This window comes from Meleagris gallopavo, chromosome 4 (genome assembly GCF_000146605.3).
Source record: "Meleagris gallopavo isolate NT-WF06-2002-E0010 breed Aviagen turkey brand Nicholas breeding stock chromosome 4, Turkey_5.1, whole genome shotgun sequence".
Classification (NCBI taxonomy): domain Eukaryota; kingdom Metazoa; phylum Chordata; class Aves; order Galliformes; family Phasianidae; genus Meleagris; species Meleagris gallopavo.
The window spans coordinates 57,845,950-57,867,309 of NC_015014.2; the positions used below are offsets into that span (position 1 = coordinate 57,845,950).

Sequence of the window (21,360 nt, forward strand, 5' to 3'; positions counted from 1 at the left end):
AAAAGAAAGAAGAAAGAAAAGAAAAGAAAAGAAAAGAAAAGAAAAGAAAAGAAAAGAAAAGAAAAGAAAAGAAAAGAAAAGAAAAGAAAAGAAAAGAAAAGAAAAGAAAAGAAAAGAAAAGAAAAGAAAAGAAAAGAAAAGAAAAGAAAAATATTCCCTTTATAAGAACTCAGTTATAGTGAAAGAGGTCACCCAATCTTCAACCAATAAATTATGGACTTGGGAAGAAACATAGTGAATAGGACAGAGAGACGCCCTTACATTACACTTGCACTGAGGGAACAAAGGAAAAGCTGGCAGTAGGTCTCTTCACTGTTGACACTAAATTCTTGATGAGGCATGAAACAAAAAAACTTTGCTGATGCAACAGAGCAATTAGGAGCTGCCCACTTATGTGGATAGCACGTCTCATCCTTTACTCACCTACCATCTGATATGCACCATCCATCAATGCAGACAGCAGACACTATAAAACAAATTCATTTTACCAGCACTATTCTGTTGAGAAGCAGCCTAATCAACTCCTGAGAGAGGCCACTAGTTCTCCATGCATTGTTCTTTAAAGTAAATCACAGCACATAACAAGGCAGTGGATTTACTGTGGAGGAAGGAGAATGAAATTCACACTCCGCAGGAAGAAAATTCTTTGTCTGCACATTCCATGTGCTCTCTGCAGGGTACAACTGAGAAAACTCTGTTTACTAGTTGTTTCACAACACAATGGACAATTCTAATTTGGCTCACATTATAACAGTCATCATTAAAAAAAAAATGGTTCCAAAGAAATAGAAAATAAAATCTAAGGGAAAAAAAAGCCTTAACAGGAATTTATTCATTCATCAGAGATCACCTAAGAGATCACTGATTGTAGTCACACTGACAGCAGTTTGAATTTAAGGCAACAGGTTAATGAGTGTACCTGCTCTGGTGTGCCCTCTGAAATACAATGCGCAGATCTAGAAACTGTTAATGTAAGTAGACCTGCATGTACATGGAAGCTTCCAACAGAATAATAATGTCAATTTTAAAAAAATAATCTACACCATGCATACAACTGAATCTCTAAATATGTAACCCTAACTGCTGGATAAAAAAAAGCTACAAAATTCTGGTGCAAAAAGACAGCTGGGAATGTTAAAAATTCTGGCAACTTAAGCCAAGGAGGTGGTTCGGTAAGAAAACTCAGCACTTTTCTTGGATTACGATATGGGGATTACAGAAGAGATTGGTGGCAAGTTTTTATTATAGAGAGACTATCATCTTTCCATAATGTTGACCACCCAGGCAGTTTACATCTTTTCCTATTTCTCTGAAGTCGGGGAATTTGATATGCCTGTAAACCACTTAATTATCCCCAGACTCATTCCCAGGGGAAAAAAGAAAAAGAAAAAGAAAAAAGATTATTTTGGCTCTTTCGTTTGGGAAGAAAGAAGTAGAATCTGAAGTCTGAGCCCACATCAGTCCACCTATTCAAGCACACAGACACCAGTTTGCTTATACCTTTTCACACAGCTGAGCCTGAAGGAGTTCCACTTTATTTTGCAAGTCGTAAAACTGATTTTGTAATGCAGTCTGGTCCCTGAGCTGGGCTTTCAAGGTCAGTACTTGCTGCTGTAATCTCTTATTGGATATTTTATTTTCCTCCATTTCCTGGGCACCTTTCATGGCGTACATCGGCTAGAGAGCAAACACACAGAATTTCAGATTAAATAAAAATATTTTGAATCATGCTTTAGAGAGCAACATACCTACATTTTAACTCATTTTTTTTAAGCTAATACAAAATGTATGATTTCAAATCTTTATGAACATAGGAGAACTAGTATCTTGCAAAAATCTTAGAATTAATTATGAGCAAGGAGTTCTTGATTCCCTCTGAAAATAAGTATAGAACTGGGATTTCACAAAGTTCCTTCAAGGTAAGTATTGTAGTATAATCATTTCATACATGGGGAAACTGGGGCACAGAGAGATTAAGTGACTAACCTAAGGTCACATAGTTAGTGAGGACAGAATTCAAAAGTCCCCAATCTCCTGCTCTAACTGCTATATAATACACCCCTTGGTTTTCACATATGTTCTTCTCAGAGAGTAAATGGCATGCTTTCAGTTATCTTTTATTTTGGAAGATAATTAATAAAACCAATCTGATTTTAAGTGCATGTTTCAAAAAAATTTTTAAAATAAAGTATTACATTCAAATGTAATGATAACGGCACAGAACGAGGGGAAGGAAGAGCCTCTGAATTTAATTCCTCCTCCCCCACTCTCAGTACTCTCCATTTATTTATTTATTTTTTCAATTTCATGCAGTTAGATCGAATGAATTAGAGAGTGCTTTAGATTTGTGGTCAGCATCATGAAGTCAGTTCCAGAAATTATACTATCAGATTAAACAGTCTGAGAATGATGAAGATCTAAGAGTAAAGACAGTTTTGTGAATACTGCTTGTGCTATTGTGAATTTATATTTAAAAATATTGAGTTGATACTCACTACTGTTCAAGCTTTCATGTAATGTCATATATGCAAGTCTAAAGAGGTTGAGCATTTCTGAGATTATGCTAAGAATCCTAGTCAGATCTGTAATAAGGCCATAAACTTTCTTACACTCACTCAAGAAGATGGTTTGATTTTCATGGATGTTAACACCAAAGCAGCTGAAAGAAGAGCTAATGTTCAGCTATTGTGCACAGCAGCACAGTGTAATTCTCCCTGGTTTAGTGACCATCTTTCCAACTTCGACACCTTTGGTGAGTACAAGATTCTAAAGGTACCATTCCAAAGAAAACAGAAAATTGAAGAGAGATCACATCATTCTGGCTACAACTCATTATTGCAACACAGGCAAAACCACAAATACAGTATTTTCGTACTCTTCCGAATCAAGCAAGTTTTCTATGTGCAGCATTCTAGTCATTTGCGCTTGCTTTTTATCAAATTCTTGGCTCCCTCTTGTGTTAAGAGAAAAGAACCATAGTGACTGTTGGACAAATCAAGGTTGATTAGATGAGGGTTTTTTTTCATCTTCTCTCCTACACAAAAAAAAAGCATATTAAATCAGAAACGGAAACACTCTCTGACTGAAGATGCTTAATGGAAAAAGAAGTGGTAAAAAAAATGCTTGAAGGTTAAAGGCAGAGAAGGGTTACCTCCTTCCTTCTGCATTTTGCTGTCACACTGACAGTTTTCTCCATTTTCAAAAGCACAAATGAGCACACAAAAATGATGCAAGGTTATGATGTCCCAGTTTACAGTAACTGCTGTTCAAGCTCCAAAACAGTGACAAACTGAGAAACTGGGAAATAACTGAGGAATGACTAAGCCCCAATCTTAACTTATTTGGTATGCACTTCATCCAAAAATCTTGTATTCTTTTCTAAAGCTGCAAGTAATATTCCACTTCTTTCCTGCTCACCCACATAGTTCTCCCAACTCCTACTACTATAATACAGTTCAGAAAGACACCAGAGCATCCTAGAAAATTTCCCCAAATAATCTTATGCGAAATGATGCTTTCTCTTTTAGCAACACCAATGAAACAAGAAGTCCTAGCAGTAACTTTGAGATATAATACCTGCACAGAAAAGCTTAGATCATTAAGGATTTCACACAAACACAAACAGATGTTTATTAAAAAGTTTATTTTAAAAGAAAGTGAAAAAAAGTTTTAATATTTCTTAAATGTCTCTACTTTCTATCCATATTGATATTTGCTTAATTTTACCAATAAGATCTACATCTTTTGGTGAAGATATAATGGACTTAAGTCGTACAGATAATTAGTTGACCCATCAGATAGCGTATCTGAAGGATAAACTCATCTCTCTGATGTACGTACACTCCAACTTTGACCCTAGAATGAGATACGTGTGTATTTAAAAAAATAATATTAATCCTACAGTGAAGATTTAAACTAGACAAAGAAGTAAGAGCCAAGTCAAACAACACTGCAAACCTTCCACTATGGGTGATCTCATTAATTCACCTGAAAATCCATTTGTTAGAGAATTATTCTGGCTAGATAGGGACAGTTCTAAAAAAAAAAGAGCTGTCTAAAATGCCCATGCAGAACCCAAACATTGGATTATCCAGTAAGAGAGATGATCAGCCCAGCATAATATCTCATTACTTTCAAGTTTACATCTGCATTGGCTGTAAGCGTGCATCAAACTATTGCCAATAACATTAATAGATGTCTCAACACCAAAAACATCCTGCACAAAGGAATATGGCTTTTCTTCATTCCATTTACATACATACCATTAATTTGCAGTGCTGCTTTCCAAGAGTTTTGTCTTCAGCTTCTTGTTTAAGACAGTCTAATTCTGAGAGAACATGTGTTAAATAAGTCTTGATTTCTTCATATCTGGTTTCAGCAAAGCCAAGTTCCCTGTACCATTTCTGAGCCTAATAGTAAGGTTAAAAAGCAAAATTACTGAGTGAAGTTAGTCTAGCAGAGATACTGTTTCTCAGTATTGGCTTACAAACATGGACTTGAACATAATCTCCAAGTTTTAACTTGCAAGAGCTATGATGAGATTAAATTTTTAGGTTGATTTCTAAATTTGAAGTTACCTTGAATGCTCTGAATGAAGCTTAAAATAAAACAGTCTGAAAGCCAGCAGAGCAAAAAGGAGAGTAAGTGGCAAAAAAAAAAAAATCCTCAAAAATGTCAAAATGAAAAATATAGCAGAGGAAATAAAAGCCTGTACATTTGTGTTTATGTTACTTCTGAGATTCATTTTCCCTACTTACACATTAACTGCCATTTTGAAACAAACAAACACATTCAACAGATCATTGACCGCAAGATCCTTTCTTCATTATTTCTTCCTTCTGAAATCAAAGGTTTCACATTCTTTTAAATTAACAAAATAAGTTGTTGTAACACTGAAAGGATTAGAAGGGACTAAATTAATCAGACATTTAAAAATAAGTACAAATCAAACATTTACACGTAAACTCCAAGGGTCTGGAGTCTGTCCCTAACAAGCGATTGCTCGATCTCAATCCACCCCTGCACTGCAGTCACCTCATTTCAAATCAGGAAGGTTTTACAAAGTGGTTGTCAAAGGACTGCCATCTCATACATCCACAGTGTGTAATCATACTACACCTTTACGTACCCAGTATAACATTTGTTATTGTTGATGTTTTTCCACAGACAGTCTGCATGATGCTTCTTACTGTGTGAAACAGACCCATAAATTCAAGCATGCCATAAAGCAATACTGTTAAGATAAACAGGACATGGAGATTGTGAAATAAAAATAGAAATATTAAAGCTGATGTGTTAGGAAAGGTACAACACAGAAAGCTTAGCTTCCTCTGTTGGTATTAAAACCACAGATTTGCTGTACAGAAGCACAGAACTAGCTCTCCATTCAAACAAGAATTTCCATGGAGATGGTTATTATCACATACATGTCAAGAGATGAGGAAGTGCACATACTTTGCACTATCACTTGGTACAGCAAAACCACTTGGCAGAGTCAAATTTTATGCTCCTTCTCCTCTTCTTCAAAAATTACTCTGAATTCAGGTTTGCCATAATCCTCATGTGAGGATACTTCTTACTCTTCATTCCTAATGAGGGGGAGGGAGGCCAGAGCTGGCTGCAGCAAAAATTTTGTTTGGAGTGTCTTTATTAACCCCTCAGTTTCTGTCGAAGCATGCTGAAGGAATGCAGCTTCACCGGAAATTCTGACCAAAACTGAATAACTATGCAATTCATCACTTAGCTGAAAGATCTTGGTTCTGCAGATCAGAGACTTCCCCTATAGTAAAAACATTAAGCACTGGCAGAAAAAGCAGCCATGTAAGAAAACAAAGAAGAAAACAAATTTGCTCTTCAGAACTGCATCAATGTCGAGCTTACCTCTCTCTTTGATTTTTCTAATTCTTTTTGCTGTGTTTTTAACTCCTCTTTTGTCCTTTCCACTTGTTCTTTCATCGCACTGTAGCTTTCAGACCTCCTGCTCTGGAACAAGTGGAGAAACAGAAAGACATGACTCTTCCCACTCATACACAACTGTTTACATATTTTTTAGTGAAAAATATAGTTTCCTTTTACCTGAATTACAATAAATATTTGCATAAAATCAGAATAGTAGAGATAAATCTTTCCCTGTTGATTATTCTCAACTGAAGCAATAATTCCGCTCTTATAAGGACAATGTAATTTCCATAGAATTTCACTGTAATGTAAGATTCACAATTGCAGAAGAAAAATACAGATGAGAAACAATATAATTAAAGATCTTGTCTTTGAGTATACGTTTCATAAAAACCAGAACAGACTAAAAAAATAAATCCTATCAGAATAAAAGTTAGTAAATGAACATGTTCATATTTCTTTCTTTCTTTACAAGATCCTGTTTGATAACTTTCATTATTTTTAATATTTACCTCTTTGCTGTGGAAATAGCTGGACGTGTCTCTTCCTTCTTCTTCAGTCTGAGTTACACCACACGCTGTTTCAACTTTCCTTGGCTTAACACCATACTGTTGAGTTTTATTTTCTTCTTTTATTTTTACTACCTTTTCCTTTGTTCCCAAACTTATTTCTTTCCTCAGATCTTCATAGGAGAAACCCAAAGAACACATTAATTCTTTCAATTTGTTATTTTCTAAAATGAAGTCAGCATTTGCTTTCTGAAACTCACCAAGTTGTTCTGCATTTTCTTTTTTAATTTGGTCTATAGCTCTTTTCAGGATACATTTTTCCTCCTGTAAGTCAGAAATAGTCTGATAACAGCTAGTTTTGCACTCCTGAAGTTCTGAGACCAAGGTCCGGTATTTATCTTGTTCACATTTTATATCTGCCAAACTTACCAATAAATTTTCCTTTTCACCTTCTAAAAGAGATATTCTTTTTAAGTTTCCCTCTCTCTCATGTGTTAATTCATTATATTTTGCTATATAGTTTTCCTTGTCTTGTAATAATTTAGCCATTTCTTTGAAGCACCTTCTTCTTTCTTCTTTTAGGTCAGAAAGTAGCTGAAAATATCTAATTTTCTTTCTATCTAGAGGTAAAACACTCTTGGGAAGTTTATCTAATTCAATTGGTAATAAGTCTTTCCCCAAATTCCTACTTCTCTCATCAATGTAAGAGAGATTCTTAGAGATGGTTTTAGCAAAAATTGTTCCTGGACTCTTGGTATTTCCTTCTGACACATTATAACATTTACCAACAATTTCATTCTCATTGAGTAAATTTTGAAAAGAAACACTGTTATCATCATCAGCTTCTAAAGCGTACTGAAAATATGCATTCATGTCCTCTTCCAGTGCACGCATCTTCTGAACGCATCTCTCATTCTCCTCTTGTAATACACAGACCTTTTTAAAGTAGTTTTCATTCTCTTGCATCAGCAGAAATATCCTCTGTGAACACATTGCCACTAATTTTTCCAATACATATGTTTTCATATTACACTCATGAACCGCTGCTGGTGGTGACAAGTGAAAGAAATATTCAGAAAAATTGTTCTCTGACAAGAACTGTTTGCTTAAACACAATGACCTCTTCTGCATAGGAAACAATATGTTTAGTGGATTACCCTCTTCCTCTGACCAAAAACATTTCTGAGAGTACGTACATTGCATGCTTTCAGCAGCAATTTCCTGACATGAGAAATTATTCTCATTTGATTCATGTAGTTTCAGGGACTGGACTTTTTTTTCTTTCAGTCCAATATTTCTTGAAGGGTTTATTTGGTGAGTTGTCTTCTGAGGTTTCTTCTTTTCCTCTCCCATTTTTATCGTGTCTCCACCTTTGCACACCCTCATCACATCAGATATGCAGATTTCTGTGAGTCTTCCTTGTTTCTCCACTCGTTCAGGACTCTCTCTGAAATGCATCTGAAAGTCTTTCACATGCACAGATATTTTGTGGACACCTTGTGGAGTACCTCGTTTGTCTTTGGCTTCAATTCCCTGATTCTCAGGCTTTATCAAACCTCTCTTATTTAAAACATTAGAATTTTCCCCAAAAACAGAGATTATCTGTTGTACTTGGGATTTCTCAGTCTGTATTTCTTCTCCTTTAATTCTCGATCTAAAGATTTTTTGGTGATATTTTCTATCATGAACACTTTTATCTGAACTTTTATTCTTACTTTCACTTTTTGGTAGAATTAATTTCTTTTGGTGATGCTTTTCCACTCTGTATTTTTGAAGAGAGGATGCAAAATTTTTAATCATAGAACATGGAATATTTCCGCAAAGAGATGTAGGAGCTTTATCAGAAAAACCTTCTTCTGTAACAACACAGAGACCATCCAAGCAAAGACTGGTATTTGCCCCACTGAAATCCAAACTCCTCACTTTCTTCACTGTTGTGACAGCCTCTACCTCATAGCTTTCCGGTTTTAACAAGATAATGTTGGGTTTGTTTCTCATCAAATCTTCAACCACAGAAACAGGGAACATTTTTGCTGGTAGATGTATAGCTTGTTCTTTCAAGAAAGAAAAGTATTCTCCATCTTTGTTTCCTTTGCTTGTTTCTCCGTTAGTTACTTTTTCAGAGCAAGGTGGAAGCAGTCTTGCCATAGAATAGCTGGGGGTACATCTAAACAACGTGAAACTGTCTTCTGAAGCACCTGTACTTTTTGTTCCTAGGGTGACCTGATAATTGCAAAGGAGATATGTTTCAAACTGAAAAATATAAGCCAATGGAAATAATATTTGATTATGGACAAATGAGAAAAGCATTGCCGCATGAAGTTTTCAAATAATTTGAGGATTTGAAATAGAATAAAGTAAAAATAAGAAGATACAAATAGTCAATCATTTTCTTAGAGCACAACATTATTCACCTTGAATAACAACTTAACTAGATAGGATTTCGAATGCTTTTATATTTGTCATTAATTACACTAACTCTTCTTCTTAACTCAAAATACACAGATTCACTGTTTTCACAAAAATGAGGAACTTCTTACCAGTTTGGTCTTAGCAGAACCGAGTTCTTCAGCAGCATTTGCAAGGGTGTTGGAATTGTGCTCCAAAACTGGCAGCAGTTCTTCTCGTAGCCTTTTTGTCTGTTTAGGCCCATCACAGCTGTATCCCAGTGTTTCTGTTACTATAAAGCACAGGGTAAGTGTAATGGCATTCACAGGCAGTTACATGAAAAACAAACCCCCAATATTTCTGACCAGATGATTTGAATGAAAAGCATTTTGGTAAGAATATGCCCCAAACTACCTTCTCTAGCAGAAGGGCGTACCATGACTGATACAGAGACAAGGATGACATTAAGCAAGAAAATATATTTCATAAGAAAAGTCAAGTATTAAGCTCTAAATTAAGGTATGTTTGGAGATTGTTCCCCCACCCTCCAGTTCTTAAAGTCTTTAAAAATGAAATAAACATTTCATAACATTGAGTAGAGGACAACTTATGTGTTAAACATAAAGGTTAAACCTGAGGGTTAAAATACTTGGTGTAGGTCTGTTCTTGCATAAACTGAAATTCATCATAAAGCTCACATTAATTTTAGTCGGAAAATTAACTAGATGCAATTTGCCAAGATCAGAGCCTTCATGTAATGTTTAGTCTAAAAAATAAATCTGACAGCTGCACAGAGTTCCCAAACACTTTATTTCAGTCTAAACTTGAAAAGTGTCGCCTAACTTCTCAGCCTCTTGGCAGTTGCAGGATTTATTGAGAAAGCTCACATCTAAATCCTCATGTCATACAAGTGAATAGTTATTCTTCCACATTCTTAAGATACTATTTCCAGATGAGAAGGTTTTTGGAGCTGTTTTACCTTCTAAGTCAAGCACACCACAAGAAAGAAGTGATCTTCACTTTTGCTGCACAGAAATGAAATAAAAAATTGCAGCTCATTTTCATACCATACTCCATGGCATGCAGCAGCACAATTGGAGTTTGAGCAGCTCTGCTTCTCTGTTGATCTGTGATTGCTCCCCTTTTCTGGTTTTGAACATCTTGCTGGTGTAGGTCTCTGTTCTTAATGAGAAAAGGGGGAAGAAAATATAAAAGAGGATTATAAAAACATCATTCCTGATATGAAAGCACACAAGCACACAACTTTTCTTTGCTATTTTCTATTAACATTCAATCGACCAATTATTTCATCATAATTGCTACTATTCTTATATACTTCTCTCATTCCAACATTTTCCAGTAAATATCGTGCTTGTTAAATTTTACCCTCACATCTCCTTGAGACTCTATAGCTACTTAAGGAAGAATATCTGAGTAATAAGTATGCACAATATGTTGGAGCACAGAACTAGCAAGGCAAAGTCTAATTGATACGTTATCCATTAACAAAGAGACTAACAGTTCTATGCCCAGCACTGTGCAGGCTATGAAGATAAATGTTTCTATATTGGAATAGCTCTTTAGAAAAGGTAGAATAGTTGTTTGGGGAAAAAAATTGTCTTCAGTCAGTAATTTAATTATAAAATTCAGATTCTCTTCTCAAAATTTATCTTCAGTATCAGATTGAATTTGGATGCAAGGACAGTTTCTGGTGAAAAGCAGATACCCTTAATGTCTGATACACTGCAGATCATGTTTCACATGTGCCATGCTTATTCTTAGTGAATAATCTGATTTGATTTCCTTGACAAAAAACATAATTGAGGCTGTAGCCAAAGCAGCAAGAAACCAAGACAACAGAGTCATTTTTGTCTTCTCACAGTGCTTTGCATCAAACGCCAGCTGAAAAGAAACCTCAGCAGATCAGGACTGATCTGCAGCTTTATAGTTATATGCAGATGGAAAAAGCAGCAACTTCAAAATGAGTCTGCAAATGTCACTTGGTTTTCCTCTCAATAACCAATGAGCATAATTTTGATTTCAACCCAAGCCATATCCTGCATTATTGTGCCCTATTGTATCTTGTCTGGGTGGTATGATTTGTGTGGAAACCACAATAATTCCAGATTTCTTCCATCTTTTTCTCAGTGATAATGAAACTAATGTTAATTCCTTGGAAAACACTCATTCTTTTCATGCAAGTTTGCCTCTATTTCTTCCCAGATATATTTTCTTGAGTACTATGGGGGTTCTGGCAGAAGACTGTTAAATAAAATAATGGAAAAGACACAATCCTTGAATGCCTGGAACACCACAGCATGAAATCAAACCTTTAACTCTCATTTGAGAGCTGTAGAGAAGTGTATGGCATGGTGTTTCTTAACTTTCCTTCACCAAGATCTTGAATAGACCCTTCATGTGAACATTTAGAAATTTTCTGATAAATAATGACATTGGTACATGGTACTAGCTACTTTTTTGGGTATTTTTCATTCAGGCATAAGCTGCAGTTGGAACACTGCAGATAAGATTCTGGAAATTTAATTTTCTTATGAGATTTATGTGACTATATTCCTCCATGAGATTCAGTTCATTTCCACGGTACCAGAGTAAAACATCCAACTGAGTTAAATATTAGTGCATTAATAATGATCAGAGGATAGTTTTCAAGTATTGTTGATGAGCTTGTCATTTGATACAATATTTACTGAGGAATCTCAGATCTTTTGTATTTCATATAGGTCTGATAAGCCTGTCTTCACAAAATACATTTTTCCTGGCTGCAGAATGGGCATATGATCCTACCCACTCTTTCAGTGAAAAATGATGTATCAGAAACGTTCCAGAAAAATAACAGCTTGAAACTTTCTCTTGTTATGTGTATAACTCCTCGTTTTTAAAGCTGGTGATGGAGTATGATGAGCTTAAATAGGATTTCTTTTTATGTAACTATTTTGGCTTGAATACTGCAAGACCAGTGTAATGAGATTAGGAAATTTTATTAACGGCAACTAAAATGAATCTAATACGAGTCTAAGGGAAAAAAAAAAACCCTCTTCAGTTTTACAATACAACACCAGAGGTCTCCCTCATCCTATTTGAACAGAAATTGAATTTTTTTCCCGACTATTTGAAGGCACAATTTTCTACTGGAAAAATCCAGGTGAACCTGTAGTAGTACTGAAAGCGAAGGAAAATACAACCAGCAGTGCACAAGGCTTGATGCTGCTGATGCTGTGTAACACAACATGGAACACAACCTACTGTGCATCAGAACAAAATACACTGGCTTAAAATATATTTTGGCATGTTTATTTATACCATAGACTGCCTAAATTCCTAAGACAAAACAGCTATACATTAATAGTTGGAAAAGAAATGGTTAGAAAGCTTTGTGAAGGAATAAAAACCTTTTCACCATAGTACAGAATAGAATGAAGGAGACACAGCCCTGTTTCTCAAAGACATTCTGCATATTCTCAGGCAATTGGTCATGCTCTCATACCTTCAAGTCAATATTTACTTTTTCCCTTTCTCAGACTTTAGGAAGTAATTCTTCACTATTTATTCTCTGGCTGTGAAAGCGACCATCCCTCCTGGTTTTAGCTGGGCAGTTCCCTCACAGTGCACTTGGTTGTGGTACCCATGTACAACTCAGTGCAACTCCTTCTAAATATATCTTAAGATAGGGACATTTTCAAACCTTCATTCTTAAGTGGGTTCACCAGGTACAGCACCTGTAGCAATGGTTCAGACTTATAAAAATAAGTACAACTGCAAGTCCTTCTGCCAACCCAGGGCAGCTAAGGAGAAAAGTGGCAACATATCTTCTAAGCTATCCTCAGAGGTTACGCATGCTGCCAGTTCCTGCAGGTCCTGAAGGATCTTAACATTCTTTCTCTCACTTAATTGTGACTAACGAGTTACAAATGGTACCAAACCACTATGTCTGTAAAGATGCATTCAAATACTAGGTTAAAAACTTCATATTGATTTCTTTTTAAACTTCTAAGCAGAGGGTCCTCTCTATCTTCTCCCAGTCCTAAAAGTACTCACAGTATGTTTGTTCTCCTACACTAAAGAAGTTTTGTTTGTGTTTGTTACCTTTCAGTTAACTGCACGTAATATCAGGAGAGTTCTAGGAATATCAGGTCACAATCTGAATGGGTAGCTGAGCATGAGGTTGAACTAATTTCACTTTATTTAACAGGTCCTCAGAATAAAAATACCATCTATCCCAGTGCATAAATAATAAAACCTTGTTTGTGTCCCCTCCATGAAACTATTCTTTGTCAGCAAAATGAATTGGCAGAAGCTGAATGTCATATTACAGCATATGTGGAGCTTTCCCAGGCATTGCTGGAGTGAACTACTTGAAGCAAAGAAATCCTATTCAGCGTATTCAGAGCACATCACAATGCTGGGGAGCTGCAAACCACTGAATATCTCAACTCACAGACTTGAATATAGTATCTATCTTCTCTTGTGCGCCATTATCCAAAAAATCTCATGAGCAAGATTTTTTTCTCAGCTGTGCTTTTTTCCTTCAGCAGCCGGGCATGAATAAGATGCGAATACTCACCCAACCATGCATGCACTCTTCATCTGGATGGTGTCCATGAGACAGATGCCTTAGAAGTTCTTCTGGGTTCTACTTTTGATGCCAACAAAGACCTTCTGCCTTGAGCACATCACTTGAAAACTTAAGGAAACAAGGTTTGTGAAGTGCCCTCAATATACACCTAATAAAAATGATGCATTGAAACTCCAGCTGCTGATTCCAATTGGTGTGAATTAGACACCAAACTTTCAATACATCAACAGAAATAAAGGAAACAAATATAGGAAGGAAAAAGCCTCAGGGTTACATCTCCACTGCATACCTAATGAAAAGTGCAATCTGGGGTGATACAAAAATGAAACGTTATTGTACTTTGCTTTACTTTTACTTACCAAGTCAGCACTGTTGTCTGTACTTTCTGGTCTTGTAAGCTGCAAGTCCTTTTCTTCTTTCTTTTTTAACCTCACCCTAGCTTGATATTTTAAAGACTTGTTTTCATCCAAAAGCTTGTTCACTTGTTCCTGTAGTTTGATTTCAGATAGTTTCAGATTATAGACATGATGACAAGATTCTTCCAATTTTCTCCTGAGAAAGTCTTCGGTGTCCTGGGAGCACTGGAGCTGAGTCAGCAGGTCTGCTCTTTCTCTTCTGTTGTCCTCCTCTTTATCCCTTAAGAACTTCAGATTTTTCTGAAATGACTCAAAGTGGATTTTCATGTCATGCTCCACATTTCCAATGGAGTTTTTCAATTCTGTGAGTTGCATATTAGAATGCTTATAGCTCTGCGTGCCTTTGGATGCTGATTCCAGCTTCTTATGGAGACCCTGTGCCATTCCCTCTCCTAACTCAGATGTCAAAAGAGCAATATGGGCACTGAGATCTAGCACTTGCTTTTCCAGTCTAAACACCTCATCCTGAAGGTAACATTCCCTTTTTCTCAGCACTGATGTCTGTTGCTTCTGCCTTTGTTTGTAGTGCTCAAAATACTCAGATTGGCTTTTTAGTTCATTTTCTTTTGTCTTCAGCTGCTCCAGAAGCCAATGTAATTTCTCCTTTTGTTTCTTCTCTGACTTCTCTTGGTTTTCAACCTAAAATTTTAGTGATTTGTACAGTTAACAACTTCATATCAAATCTAATCTTCTCTTACCTTTTTTTCTTAATTTTGCAATAATTTTACCCCTTTTCTCCCCTGAAAACTCAGGGGAAATATAGGAAATAGGAAAAAAACATAACAAGAAAAAAACCTCAAACCAAAAACTACCCACTTTCTTTTGCATGTTCTACAAGAACTATTAAATCAAAAGAAACCTTGAATTGAAATGCATACAAACAGCTCTGAACAACAAAGTAACATATCCCATACACTGATATTGGTATGACACTGAGATGTTACAGACAGAGAAGTCATGGTTTTATTGAATAAAAGAGAACGTACACTTTTATAAGAAACAAAGTTTTTGCCCTTTGCCCTTCCCCATACCTGTCATCTGTCAGCTCCTTTTATGAGCCCTTGGTAAAAGAAGAAAGGAACAGATGCCTTTCGAATCAGTTTCAGAAAGTATTTTAGTACTTTGGTTTGCATCAAACTGTGCTTGAACACAGAGACATAGAGAGGTGAAAGAGGTCAATGGAAGGCAGAGAATGCTTTCATGATTCACATGCTGCCCTTGTTTAGAACCAGTATCACATTGTCATTATGACATTTAATTAAGACTGAGGCATTGAGACATTGCTGTATTCCCTGCAGCTGAGCAGTTGAATTTTGTACAGAAAACAGGCTGTCATGGCTGCGTTGTGCTGCTGTATAATGTATGGTGGGGAATGAAAAAATGATTTAATGTGGGGCCAGAAGAATAAAAACTAACTTATGGAAAAAGAATGTGTTGACTTGGGAACAGATATCTCAAAGTTCAATGGCTCAAATGGCAGCAGTAACAGTTGTTTATTTGTTTGTTTTTGACAGTACTGTCAAAACAATTAGAGAAATAGAAAGTGAGGCACAGAGAGAAAATAGTTCTGATTCCTCTGGTGTTACACACACACACACGCACACACACACAAAAAAGCCTGAGATGATATATCGTGTAAAAACAGACCAGTCACTGGAGAGGAGATTGACTTATAAACTACTGCCTTAAGGAGAACTTAAACTAGGTCATTTGAAACAATATACTCCTTACCAAGCTCAGCAGCTCCTCCCAAACTTCTCGCAGTTTCCCTTTAACATGCACATTTGCCTTTTCAAAATGGTGCACTTTCACGTTTAGTTGATCAATCATTACAAGAAGTGTTCTGTGTGACAGCTCCAGTTCTTTCATCCTGTTATGTTGAGAATGAAGATCTTTGCTGAGTAAATGGTATAGTCCAGATGGATAAGCTGTCACCATCAATATATCAATTTATTTTTATTTTCCCATTTTTCTCTCTATAAGATAGTAACACTTTTTTGATTGCTACAAATAAACATTATCAAAAAGAGTCTACTGGGGTTTGCAAGTTTCTCTGGAGACTGTCAAAGATGTTAAAGACAATGTTGATGTTCATTCTCTCTCTGCACGTCTAGCATGAAAACCATAAATAATCACATTTATGGAGATAATGTTGACTGAAGTTTTCTCTGTTATGCAAAGTAAACACCACAAAGATAACCACAACTCTGGTCTCTACACCAATTCAATCATTGGGTTTTGCTAGACTCATGGTTAGGAAATTTAGATTTTATTATCCATTTAAGTCTCTAGTTTTGTTAAGAATAGTGCAAATTGAAGGCACCAAAAACTTGATCTTATTCTAGTCAACTACATAATTAATGCTTATTTAGCTACAGCAATTATTAGCATTAACACACTAAGCTACATGCATCTTTCAGAAACTGTAATTTTTTTATACAGCACAAAACTTTAAATTTAAATAAGTGTATCTTTCTGCTCCAAAATTAACTCTTAAAACTTTTTAAAAGAAAAGTGATATAATCTGCAAGCAGAATTTACACCTTATGAATATTTAAGGATGAAGTATCCTGAGAAAGCTGTCTGGTTACAGAGTCTACATCAAGCTACAAAACTGATTAAAATAGTAAAAACAAAAATTTGAATAGTTTATTTCTATTCTGAAAGCTACACAAAACATTTATGAACTCTTTTTATTAGCCATTCTAAAGATTCTTAGAGTTTATTTGCTAGTTTTGCACATATTTCTTGACATCTATTACATGCAAAAAAATAAAAGGTTTTATTTACCTATTTCTTAGCACAGAATCTGACTCCATGTAGTCGTCTAAAGTGCATTTCAGTTTTTGCTCCAATTTCTCCAGCTCTTTTATTCTGAGGTTCAAATTCTCTTGTCCAACACTGCTTTCTTGCTCATCAGGTATGCTTGCATCTTCTAAATCCTGAAAAATCCAAGAAGTATCAGTGTTAACATTAAAATTCAGAACATCAGATCCTTTGTTACTGAGCATTTTAATACAGTAACAAAATTCTTGTTCTCTAGCAGATGAAGGGTCTGTGATGAAAATAATCATTTAAGTTCTCAATGTACTGCAGTCTGAGTATGCAATAAGAGGCTAAGCCTCTCTAAAGATCAAATTAACAGTCCTCAGTTCTGAAAACATATATTATTTATAAGAGAGTCTCATTTCACTAACCTCAAAGTAATTCACAGCATGTATGAAAGGAGTTGCATATCTTTATAAAATGTACAACTACATTAATTCATGAAGGCATTAGGTATCAAACTTTTGAAATGGGGATTGTTTTCTACTAAATAGAGCAGCTGATAACATGGAGTACTTATATAGTAAAGGATTTTTTTAAAAAAAAATCTTTGATATTTTTATTATTTTAAGACAAAAGATTAATGCCTAAAAGAAACTTTCAATCTTGAGCTTTCAAAGTCTGTTTATTTCCTTTGCCTCCTTCAGCAACAGCTCTAAAAATTCCTCAGTCCACAGTTCACCTTCATTTACACAAACTGTTCTCAGTAAAGAATAATCCTATAACTGATACATTAGAAATGCCACAGCTTTCATTCTGTGAACCAATTTTTCTTGATTTGAAATTGGACCTATAATAGTAAGGCATATACTGGCATTTGGACTTCTCAACAAAATAATGCAATTAATTTTTTGTTTTATTGCTTGCTTTCGTATTTTTTTTTTCAAATGCTGCACTAAGAAAAAAAAAAGGAAAAGTAACATTTATTTTTGCCACAGAGAAGAAAATAGCACCAAATTGGTGCAAAAAGAACAAATAGCTTTATTATTGTCCATGTGAGTTATCCACATATATGGTGAATTACAGAAAACGGTGTTATTTTGCTATTGTATTACTCTTTGGCTTTATGTCAGCTACATAAAGACTGAGGCCTGAAAAGGTTCTGCCACTCCCCAGTCCTTTGAGAAACTATGATACTTAAAAGCTAGAAGCATGGAAAGGAAAATAAAGTGTAAATCCACACAGACAACAAAGTTGAAATCCCTTTGTCATCTCCTCTAGACTTACCAGCCCAAGTCTCTCCTCAGAGACCATGGGACCGGTAAATATAAACACCTTTTTTCCTGGCAAATGGAACAGTATCTTTGATTTGAGTTCCTTGAAACACTATCAATTTCTCTGTAAATACTATCTGTGAAGTGTACAAATATCGTGCTCTCCTACAATGGGCAACCCCACGTACTACAACAAAAGAAATTTAAATAATTATGGACACATTTGCTCTGCATGTTATTATGTTAACATCAGAAGCTAAATTAATACGATTTTCAGCTGTGCCCTAGCCTACTATTCAACTCATGAGCTGTAGAAAGAAGATTTCTCAGACATACACTTTGCAGAAAGTAGCTACCAGATAAAAAAAGAAAGATAGATCAGGCGGGAATTAAACTCACAATTAATGTAGATATGTAGATTTCTACTCACATTATATTTTGTTACTCTTAAGTGGACTTTTATTCACTAAAATAAATATAATGAAAGTTAATACAATAATTTCTAAAGTTGATTTTTTTCTTCATGATCCAGGAGGCCTCTACGTTTCTTATGCTTTGTTCTGAAAAGTACTTAGTACTGCAGCATAAAACCAAGAAATTTGTTACTACTGATCTCAGAAATCGGAAACTCTTTGTTTTCCTCTTTGCTCATACATCTGGGAGAGATGACTTAAAATCTGTGTCACAGAAAGTAAAAATCAGGAGCAGCATTTTTCATGGCCTGAGTACCTGAAGCCTCTTCTCAGATTTACGTTTGATATCAACATGCAATGGATAGTAAGACTGAAAAGATACACCCAGTTTTTCAGAAGTACAAACCTGTTACTTCAAGATAGGATAAAAGCATCGTAATGTCATATGGAAAATCTCACTCAAATCAGACAGGTTTTTTGTTTGTTTTAGGAACCTGTCACACAAATTACAATGCAATAAAACACTTAAAAGATCATAAAACTAATCATACCTTTTCTGCTTTGTAACAAGACCACCTCCTGTCTTTGCAGAGCACTTAATGTTGCAGTCACGTGTTGGGTGATCGTTTGTCTGTGCTTCCAGTTTAATTTCCAAATAAGTGAGGAGCAAAGCTACATCTGGTAGAATAGCGCTTCTTCCCCAAGTCAATCCAGTCTCTTCCCAATTTCTGTCACATCATCAGTTTCTGTTTTGGTTATCCAAAGTTCTGATTACCACTGTTGTGGTCTCTCTTCAGACTAAACTTTTTATTTTGCAGTAAAGAGCTAATCTTTCCACATTCAGTTATCATAGTGCTAAAAAGTTTTAACTAAAACATGAAAAGTCTCTATGTGAAAACACATTCTGTGAATGCCTGTTCCTTTTTGAACCAAACAAATTCTTTCTCTGAAGAAAACTCTAAAGTTTCTAACTTTTGTTGTGCTTTGTGCCAGGAAACAGGATTTTTCAGACACTCAAATGATCTCCAGTTCGCAACATCTGACTGAAATAATGTTGTCGAGTGCTCTAGCTACTTCAGCAGATAAATCATCTTGGCTGGTGATTTTTCATCTCTGATCTTACTTCAGAGCCTAAAAGATTTGAGAGAGCTGGCTTCTTCTGAAGCTGCTTCCTGCTCCAAAAGGGAGATATTCAGTTGCTAAGATAAATCTGTTCTTCAGCTTTATTTGTGTTGCTTTGATGGTTCCTTGCTTTATTTTTTCTAATTATAACTTTCACTTTATCCAGTATATTACCATAACCATCTTATTCCGCTCTACTTTTGTGTTGGAGTTCAGTATGTCCATGGAAGCAGACCTGTCCCTCTGCCGTTTTCTACTCAGCCCTTTTTAACGTAGAGATATTCCGTAAAATTCTGAGGAGAAAGTTGTCTTCAAATGTTGTGCTTTTAATAATATTGTCAACTTGCCTCTACATTCCAGAATAATCAAAATTACTTATTTCTTCACAATGTCCTTTCAGCCCTGAAAGAGCAAATTGTTTTTCTTTTCTTGAAAGAAAAACCCAACCTTCTTGAATTTTTCTTACTGTTCTCCATCTTTAACAACTGTTTTCAACTTTCATTTTTTCAATCTGTGCTTCACAAGAAGTTTTTCTTGCATTTCAGGTGGTTAATGTCCTTGACTGTGTATGTTCACCTCTGCTGGCTGAAATTGTGCAATTTTTAATTCCTGGTTGCTAATGTCAACTTTCTTTTGTGAGGATAAAATTTTCCCAGATATTTCTTTACAAATGCTTATCTGCTTAGCACATTCATCTACACACACATATCTTCAAGTCTTTCTTCCTTCCTGAAGAACTGAGGACAGCACACCATGCATTCTGTTTTCCTGACCTCTCAGTCCATCTCATGATCTTCCATTCTCACAGGGCTATCATCACAAATTATTGCCTTAATTTTCTAGGAACGTTCAAAACTTCAGTTCTGCCATGCAGCTCTTACCCATTTCCAAGATCTAGTCCAATCTAACATCCTGCCTTTTCTCCAAACTCTACATCTTCTCCACTTGTGAATTTCCAACTTATGAATTTAATATGAATTTTGTCACTGTGGGGCTATAAATCTCTCTTTGTTTTCAACACAGAACAGTTTTTGGTTTTTTTCTCTTTTTTTTTTTTTTTTTTTTGTTCTTTTTTTTTTTTAACCTCTCAGATATTTACTACAGAGAATTTATTGTCAAACACTTATCTTTTTTATATGGATACTAAAAAGGAGATTTTGTGTTATCTGCGTGAAATGCAAACGACATTTGTTGAAAGCATGCAGTATGGAGACAAAGATCTCAGTACTGTAAGAAAACTATTTGGTAGAGAACAGTTCACATAGCATCCAATAATTGCACTTGTTTTTTTTTTCCAGTGTTTGATTGGTGTGTGAGTGTAAATTCTCGTTATACTTTTTTCAGTGTGTATGATGTGCTGGTCCCTATTTGATTATCAAATCATTCCAGCTTGAAGCTATAGATTTTAAAAAACCTCTAATTGTAAGTTCAAATATTTTGCAGCTTCAAGTATTATGCAAACACTTTTATGAAAAAATGCACCAATTTAAAGATGCTTAATAAATATTTTCTATATTTTTTGCATGTGGACTCAGCTGTTCACTCCATAGGTTCTTTTAATAACCTGGGTAATAGAAAAAAAAAGAGAAAAAAAAATGTATTCTTAGCTTCAAAAGATAGAAAATTAACTTTTTAATAAATGTTGGCATTCACGCTCATCAAAAAGTCTTCCTAAAAGTTTAATGTTAGCTTCAAAATAACAAGAACAAAACTGCCATTAGTAAACAAACCAGTTTGACCAGCACTATGGAAGAATTTTTTAAGAGTCTCACCAACAAGAAACCGTAGTTAGGTTTCTTAAAATGGGCTTTGCTGCATTACATTATTCAGGGATACATTCACTGATGGCAAAATAAATTAAAGAAAATTATCTTCCACACTAGAGCTTTGATATGCCATGAGCCCCTGGAAATCTGGAGTGGCTTTATGACTGCACAGCAATGGTAAATGAGACATAATTCAGAACAGATTTCAAAGAAG

General features: G+C 35.3%; 1 protein-coding gene across 3 annotated transcripts in view; it reads right to left on the reverse strand.

Moving 5' to 3' along the window:
• Positions 1–927: 927 nt before the first annotated feature.
• Positions 928–21,360, reverse strand: part of LOC100549054 (janus kinase and microtubule-interacting protein 3-like) — a 69,725-nt gene continuing 49,292 nt past the window's right edge. For 2 of the 3 annotated variants that reach the window (XM_010710400.3, XM_010710402.3), the window contains exons 19-20: positions 18,810–20,944; positions 16,625–16,747 (exon numbers count right to left, since the gene is read on the reverse strand). In XM_010710400.3, coding sequence (XP_010708702.1) covers positions 20,912–20,944 — 33 coding nt within the window. In that variant the 3' untranslated portion in view covers positions 16,625–16,747; positions 18,810–20,911. Of the gene's footprint in view, positions 1,678–4,262; positions 4,410–5,880; positions 5,983–6,410; positions 8,631–8,947; positions 9,088–9,862; positions 9,978–13,748; positions 14,445–15,536; positions 15,676–16,595; positions 16,748–18,809; positions 20,945–21,360 lie in introns of those variants that run through there. The other variant, XM_031553190.1, reaches the window with a different exon arrangement.